The 8,648-nt window shown below is 40.1% G+C and overlaps 1 protein-coding gene across 1 annotated transcript; it reads right to left on the bottom strand.

The window, feature by feature from the left end:
* LOC133882207 (pathogenesis-related protein 1-like) lies at positions 1 to 711 on the bottom strand. Its single transcript, XM_062321322.1, has one exon. It carries the CDS (start codon positions 663 to 665, stop codon positions 183 to 185), a length of 483 nt encoding a protein of 160 aa, XP_062177306.1. The 5' UTR covers positions 666 to 711; the 3' UTR covers positions 1 to 182.
* Between the last annotated feature and the right edge of the window lie 7,937 nt (positions 712 to 8,648).

Raw genomic sequence — 8,648 nt, 5'->3', positions numbered from 1 at the left:
TTTGCTAAAGGTTAAAAAGCCCTTAGGCATGTCAAGTTTTTCTTGATAATATTACTTCAAACTCACAGCTTTATTGTTGTACATGCATGTCCCCAAATGTCAATACATGACTTATTTAACGGTAACTCTCTAAAAGCATAGAGGCTTTGATCGAGGACCTAAAACATATGTACGTGAGGCTTTTAGTAAGGTCTCTGGCCGACATAGTTGCCACGGGGATCATAATTGCAGCCGATGAAGGTGCCTCCATTGTTGCATCTCACTTTAGCACACCCCAGGCGTACAGAATTCCGCCAAACCACCTGAGTATAGTGGCCGCACACCCCGCCAACGCATGAATTAGAGTTGTAATTATAGTTGGATTTTTCTCCTACCCACAAAGCCACCGCAGCCGTGCCTGTGAGGTCACCACTGCTCCATGCAAGGTTCTCACCGTAAGGACCACCGGAGTGCACAAGTCTGCAATCACCCTTACGTTGATTGGCATAGTTTTGGGCATAAGCCGCTAGGTTTGCGTCCCATGTTATAGGTCCGACGCCCACCTGTGACCGAGCTGTGTTGTGAGCATTTATGTAGTCTTGTGGCGTGTTTTGGGCACAGGAGAGATGGGCCATGGTTAAACTGAGGACACAAACAATGGCTTGCGAAATCTTGCTGATTCCCATATTGGGTTTTCTCTTGATCTTGCAAAGCAAAACCTTATAAGGTGGATGATACAAAATGAAGCATGCATGAGGGGTATATATAGGAATATTAGTGTATATAGGAAGATTTTGCTTAATTTTTTTTTAATTATTATATTAATTAATGATGTTGAAAAGTAGGAAAGACTTGAGTGATCAAGAGTGTAACCCACTTTGGAAAGAATCAAGTTGCAATTATCTTTGTCACAATCTTGGCCATTTATTTTAAATGAACGATCGATCTAGATAAATGTATTACACTGTGTAATACCCTAAAAATTGCAGCGGATCATTGCGTCGGATATCTATCAGTTTCTTGCACTAGTGCAATGCTTTCACTACTACTTTTTTTTTTTTCTTTCCTTGGACACATGCGTGCACATACTGTTCGTAGTCAAGATTAATTTCTTGGTCTCTTAGGAGCACTAGGGTCTAGGTGTGAGATATTGCTACTCTCTTAAATAAAGAAGAATATAGATTTTTCTTGTATTAATTAATGAGATCATTGAGTATTAAATGACGATACAGGAGGTTTTTTTTTTTTTTTTTTTTTTTTTTTTTTTTTTTTTTCAAGTAATGCTCCGTTTGTTTCGACGTAAAATAATTTCCGTCGTAAAATATTTTCGGCAAAATTATTTTCAGAAAAATGATTTTCTCTAAAATATTTTTCGGCGTTTGGTTCGCACTTTTACGAAAGACGAAAATATTTAACCTTGAAAAAATTGGAGAAGAGAAGTTGGCCATAGACTTAATCCACTCCTCAGAAAACAGATCTGAGAGGAGTAGGGAGCAGATCTGCTCCCTCCTACTCTCCCTTTCCCTTTCTACTCCCAACTCCTATCCTCCCCCCCTCCTTTTTTTAAGGTGTTTTTCGACTAGATCAGCAATTTTGTCCTCTCCGCTATGCATCCGTCCATCTACCTCCGTGCTGTGCCGTTCATCTTCTCTTTGGCCATTGCTGTTGTTTACTGGTTGCGTTTTTGCTTTAATAAGGATTTTCTTCTTTTAAGATCTGCTAGCAAGGGTGATTTATGGTATGAAGGTGGCCCTAGACTTAATTAACTCCTCAGAAAACAGATCTGAGAGGAGTAGGGAGCAGATCTGCTCCCTCCTCCTCTCCCCTTCCCTTTCTACTCCCCGCTCTTACCCTCCCCCCTCCCCCCTCCCCCCATTTTTTTTTAGGTGGTTTTCGACTAGATCAACAATTTTGGCCTCTCCGCTATGCATCCGTCCATCTACCTCCGTGCTGTGCCGTTCATCTTCTCCTTGGCCATTGCTATTGTTTGCTGGTTGTGTTTTTGCTTGAATAAGATTTTCTTCTTTTTAGATCTGCTAGCAATGGCGATCTATGGGATGAAAGTTAGTCAGATGTGGGAGGTTATCTCTCACGGCCTGGATAGTTCGGTGTGAGGGGTTATCTCTCACGGATGGTTTAAATAAATTTTTCTAGGATATTTGGCTACTTTTGTCTTAGATCTAGTCTGCTTGGAGCAGATCTGCTCTATAACTATTTTTGTAAATGAGTTAGCAGAAGATGAAAATCATAGATATCAATTTATTGTAAAAATTTTTTTTTTATTTTTGACTATATTACCTCATAGCATGTTGCTATGATTTTGCAGAGCTTTATGCTTAGTGATGTAAAAACTTTATGCTCGTGAACTTTGATCAATTAAATACTTAAATTTTTTGTTAAAAAGTCCATATCCCATTAAAGAGAGAAGAAAGATATATGGGATGTTCTTTTCCATATCCCATTGGAAATTTGCAATCAGAATCATGGCATGATCACTGTCTTTCTTTTTCTCTTTTCGTTCTTTCTCGTGGAAAATGTTGGCACGGTGTTGGATACGGAAAGTAACTGAGAAATATTGCGCTGTCAATTTGCTTGGTCCACCTTAAGAAAAGGCGGTGAAATCTGTACACAACCTTATTTATTTTGGTCACTCTCCTAAAGTGCAAAGCTAAAAGCTAAGTCATGTAGTATTAATAAGAAATAATCTTATTTAGTAAATTGTTGTACGATTGGTATACACTTAGGAAGACGTGACGGTGAAAATTAGTGCTTATTTATTTATTTTGTTTTACAGGTGTTGAATTAATGATTGATTTTCACCGCTACATTTTTGTTTGTTAATTAAAATTTTTGTTTTCAATCTTTGATTTTATATTTTTAAAACAAAAATATGAACAAACAACTCAAATACAATATACTTATAAAAATATAAAAATAATTTAACTTTTATATCACACCAAAATACTCTTTCAAACTAATAATAAAAAATATCTCTTAAAACACGTTAACAAACATACTATTATGGCATTATCTAATGCTTTTATGCGTGGACTTGACTCAAATATTCTGGCGGCTAGCTTTGCAAAAAATTTTCCAAAATAAATCCACATGGCATGGCCCTCCCCTGCACGTCACGTCCAAAAAAAGAGAAGTTAAAACACAATCAAATTGGATTGATGGGTGTAATGCAGTGGCGGACCCAGCCTTAATTATGAATATAGGGCCAAATTAAAAAAAAAAAAAAATGAAATTTGAAGAGGCAAAATTAAAAAAAAAAAAAAAAAAAATTAGGAGTAAAATTTATTTATTTTTTTAAAAATATTTATTGAAAAATTTTGGGGTAATATTAATGTATGTGTCTCCCCACAAGACATGTAACATTTTTTCATCCATCGATCCAATTAATGACACCATCAAATTAACCTTTCCTCTTAACTCTTCTTCTGTTCTTTTCCCTTCCCACGCCCCCACTGACATAATAAGGGATTATGATCGTTTACAATTTTTTTTTTCTTTTTCTTCAGAGAGACAGGGTAACATGTTGTCTTTCTTGTTGTAAGTGGAATATACAACAAGATGACATAATTTGTTTTATTTTATTTATTACCAAGTACTTAGAATGTTAAAAAGTTGCTAATGTCACCATTTTAATTAAGCAACTTAAAGTTGCATAAACTTCCCCCTTGGACATGAACACTACTTGGCGGTAAGCTTCATGCAAAGTAGAAGGTGGTGCACACTTCAAAATAAATCACATGCTCTTCCTTTTTCCATATGAAGAAACCTCCTACTTTATCATTTTCCTTTAGAATTAAAAACAAATTTGAACAAAAACTAATTAAAAATATTTCAAAATATAACTAACGAATCAATGTTGTTTTTCATAATCTACTTATAATAGATTTTGGTTGGAACTCAATGAAATCATTGTTATTCTCCATATATAAACTTTAAAAAGTGTCAAAGTAGTGTATCTATCTTTCAATTTTTTTTTAAATTTCACTCTCACATCAATCCAAAGATAATGGATTGATGTGAGAGAATTGATGAATGAAATTTGTTCTCTAACCCCCTTAATTTATAGGACATAATGCAATTGTTTCTCTTCTAACCTTCGTGGAAGTTATCAAGCACCTTCCATGGAGATGAGTTAGATGACTATATTTCTTATGGTGTGATAATTCTTTTTTATTTTTTGAGAAATGATTAATATCATTATAAAGCTAGTTCTAAGTACACAACTTTGAATAGAAGAAGGGCATTCCTCTATCTAGGAATTATCTAGCATTTGTGAAACAACAGCTTTGGCCAATGAATGGGTCACATTATTCGCTTCTCTCGGCACATGTTGCACCCTTACAGAAGGCATATCTTGAAGCTTGGCTCTTATATCTTCAATGATTTGGCCAAAGGAGGACCAACATGGGTCTTCTTTGTTGAGTGCTGACACTACATTCCATGAGTCCCCCTCAAAGACTACTTTGCCAACCATAAGAAGGTCGATTGCCCATACTAGCTGTACAAAAGGAATCCGAAGGAAAGTGTTTCTCTCTCAAGATTGTAGCCACCAGAGAATCCAGATATTGGAGAATTCTCCAACCTTGCTTTGCTAGCAACGCAAGATTAAAGGCTTCTATATCACGGAAACCCATTCCCGCTTGTTGCTTAGCGACCCCCAACCGTTTCCAATTAATCCACCTCACCCCTTTTGACTCTCTATTATGGTTCCACCAGAAATTGCTCATAAGGGAATTAAGTTGCTTGCACAAGGTCTTGGGCAATTTAAACACACTCATAGCACAAGTGGGAATAGCTTGCACCACTGCCTTGAGTAAAACCTCCTTCCTGTCTTGTGATAAGAACTTTTCCTTCCATCCCTCCAACTTCTTTCTAACACGGCTCACAAGGGAGGCAAAAGATCTGGTTTTTTTATCTTCCCACCATAGTTGGGAGCCCTAGATATTTCTCAAAACCCTGGACAACTGATAGACCAGCAGTAGAACTCACCCATTCTCTGAAATCATTCCTTGTGTTCCTACTAAAAAACACAGAAGTCTTGGCGGCATTCAACTATTGGCCTGAAGCGCGCTCGAATAAATTCAGCAATTCTAGAATTGTGGACCATTCCATGGAGTTTGCCCGACAAAAGAGGAGGCTGTCATCTGCGAAGAAGAGATGGGTCAACCTAGTCCCTTCAACTGCAATAGGCACGCCCGATATCCTGCCTTCCCTCTTCGTAGTCTATATAAGAGCACTAAGACCCTCTACACAAAGCAAAAATAAATAAGGAGAGAGTGGATCACCCTGCCAAAGTCCACGTGATGGAAGAAACTGTCCCATAGGCTGGCCATTAATCAGAACTGAATAAGAGACTGTGGAAACACAGTTCATTATCAGCTTGATCCATTGTTTCAAGAAACCCATCTTCCTCATCATCTTCTCCAGAAAAACCCACTCTACCCTATCGTAAGCTTTACACATATCCAACTTCATTGCCATGTACCCTTTCTTCCCCCTCATTCTTGTGTTCATGGTATGGAGAGTTTCATATGCCATAATGATATTGTTAGTGATCAATCTGCCAGGAACAAAGGCACTTTGGTTTGGGAATATGAGAGCCGCCAACACCTTCTTTAAGCGGTTGGCCAACACCTTTGCCACTAGTTTGTACATCACGTGGCACAGACTTATTGGACGATAGTCACCCACAAAAACAGAATCATGCACCTTAGGGATTAGAACAATAAAAGTTGAATTGAATGAAGGGTCAAAAGTACCTTTATTCAAAAATTCTAGAGCTGCCTTTCTAACCTCTTCACCAATTGTGTCCCAATGCTGCTGATAAAAACAAACCCCAAAACCATCTGGTCCAGGGGCTTTCAAAGGGTGCATTTGAGCCAAGGCATCATTAATCTCCTCAGGTGTGAAACACCTTGTGAGCCATGCATTCATCTCAAATGTGACCAGAGATTGGACTTCTGTGAGCACTTCCTCAATACCATCTGGATTTGCTGTGGTGAACAGGGACAAAAAATGTTGATTGAAAGCCCTTCCAATATCCTCTGGATTCGACCAAGAAAGCCCATTCTGATCTATAATCGATCGAATGAAATTAGTTCTCCTTCTTTGTGTGGCCCAAGCATGAAAATACTGGGTGTTACACTTTCCATGTTTGTACCTATTCCTCTTGGCTCTTTGCCTCCATCTAAGATCTTCCATCTCCATCAACAGGTGGATCTCCTACTGTAGATGTTTAATCTCCTCCAAATTAATCGGATGCTCCTTATCTTGTAAACCCTTAAGTCTTCTAGTCAAGCCTTTCAGAGTTCTTGTAAAAGAGCCAAATTTGGAGGAACTCCAGCAAGAGAGAGCCTGCTGACATTGTCGTAGCTTCTAGAGAACAGCTTTCGAAGATGACCCAGTATCCCCTACTTCAGACTGCGCATTCTTAATCACATCCGCACAATCTTCACTAACATTCCAACTTGCTTCAAATCTGAAAATTCTGGGGATCCGGATTGGGGGAGAGGTGAAAGAAACCCAGAGAGGTCTATGATTAGAGCTTCGAGCAGCCATCACCTCCACGGAATCTTCTGGGAAATTGGCACACCACCCAGCCGTAGCTAGAGCCCTATCCAACCTTTCCTTGATGAACTCCCCTAAATACCTTTTGTTACTCCAGGTGAATTTCGAGCCCCTGTATCCCAAGTCATTAAGCAAACAATCTGACAGAGTAGCCCGAAAAGCTCTCATATGTGCTTCATTTCAGATCCTTCCCCCCACCTTTTTAGTTTGATCAGCAATCTCGTTAAAATCACCCAAACATAGCCAATCGTTAGGGGTCAACTGGCTAAGATGGGATAATAAGCTCCACGAAGCACCACACAACGCACTATTTGGATTCCCATAGAACCCCGTGAACTTCTACGAATAGACCAACCCCCTGAGAGTAACCATAGCATTGATATGTCTCAGGGAGAAGTTTTGGATAGTGACCTCTTCTATATCTTGCCAAAATAATGCTAACCCTCCACTATGCCCCACAGGGTCCACTGTGAACATTCCTGAAAAACCGAGCTTATACTTCACTTGCATCATACTTTTATTCATGAGCTTTGTTTCCATAAGAAACAAAAGCTTGGGCTTCTTCTCCTTCACCATCTGGTGAAGATCATGAACTGTCTAAGGGAGCCCCAGCCCTCTACAGTTCCAGCTCAGACAACTCATTGTTGTCGGCGGGGCTGTTCACTAGCTTCCACCGATGTAGAAACGGAACATGGAAATTCATGGTCATACCTCTTTTCCTTGTAACGTTGAAACTCTGAAATTCCTTTTGCAAAATCTTCAAGCGCCCTTTTAAGGGGGAGAAAAAACCTTCTTTCTCCTTTTCCACTCTCGAAACATCCCCCCTCGAGATTCTTGTCCACAACTTGTTCTTGACACCCGATTTGGTACCTCCCTGTGTCCCCTGCATGCTTCCTTGGTCTCCCATTGGCTTCGTCTCAGAGGCTTGCCCATTTCCTTGCTGAAATAATTTGAGATCTTCACCTGAGCCATTACCTTCTAGAACCGGGGAGTTGTTTTGATCAGATAGCGTAGCTGAGGGATAAGTTGACAACTTGCCACGTGAGCTTTTGTTCTTTTTGCCCCTTGATCCCTCAGCTGACTTGCCATCCTGTTTGGGCTTGTAGACCATACTGGGCTGACTCCTCTCACCTTGGGCCTTAAAAGAAAACAAAGGCCTGGTCTTCACCCCCTTAAGACAGTTGGACTGTGGTCCTTGCATATCTTTCACCACAGAATCCTCCAGATTCTTCCTTTTCCCTCCTTTCTTCTCCCTCTCTTTCTTTCCGTAACAGTCATCCTTCGTAACGGTCTCTTTCCTTCCACAATTCTGGTTGGAATGGAAAGAATAATGGGACTTTGAATTCGCATCCGGCACATCCGGACTAGGTGGCACAGAATTCGCCCTCATTCCTTTTTGGTTGGAGTCCGCATTAATGGGGCCTTCCATCACCGAAGCTCGAGTCTCCTCCTCCGAATTAGTGGAAGGCTTTCCACTCTGATGGCCCTCCGATAACTCAGAACCTCTATACAAATTAGCAGCTCTTAGCCAAGCGCCCTAATCAGTTGTTCCACTCTGGTGGTTCTTCTGTTTTTTAGAGTGAGCAGGGCATCCTTCTGGCTCATGAAGAATTCGGCCACATTGGAAACAGAAAATAGGGAGCTTCTAGTATTTGAACGTCACCTAGCAAGTCTTTCCTTTTTGAATCAACGCTCTGCCTTTTTCCAGTGGTTGGAATAATTCCACATTCACCCGGACCCGAAGATATCTCCCCCACCCCATGTCATCCTCCACCACAGCAACTTCTTCCACCTTCCCCAAAGAACTCCCAATCTTATATCCCATTTTCTTGTTCATACAAGCAAGGGGCATGTCATGAATCTGAACCCAAATAGGAGTCTGGTTGAACTTCATCTGGGAGGGTGGAACTCTTCTGTAAACTTCATTCAGGACTAGGAGGGTGCAATCATAGGACCACGGCCTTCCATCTAGAACCCGTCTTCTATCAATATCCTTTTCAAACTAAAAAATCCACAGATTGTCCAGGATCTCCTTGAAATAGATCCCACCTGTTGACCTCCATATTCCAGTAAGGATGGATTTG

This window comes from Alnus glutinosa, chromosome 11 (assembly GCF_958979055.1).
Source record: "Alnus glutinosa chromosome 11, dhAlnGlut1.1, whole genome shotgun sequence".
NCBI lineage: Eukaryota > Viridiplantae > Streptophyta > Magnoliopsida > Fagales > Betulaceae > Alnus > Alnus glutinosa.
Note: the sequence above shows the minus strand (reverse complement) of the source record. Positions and strands in the feature narration are given on the sequence as shown.

What these genes read in the sequence shown, in the direction of transcription:
- LOC133882207 (XM_062321322.1), bottom strand. Translation starts at nt 665, where the DNA reads ATGGGAATCAGCAAGATTTCGCAAGCCATTGTTTGTGTCCTCAGTTTA.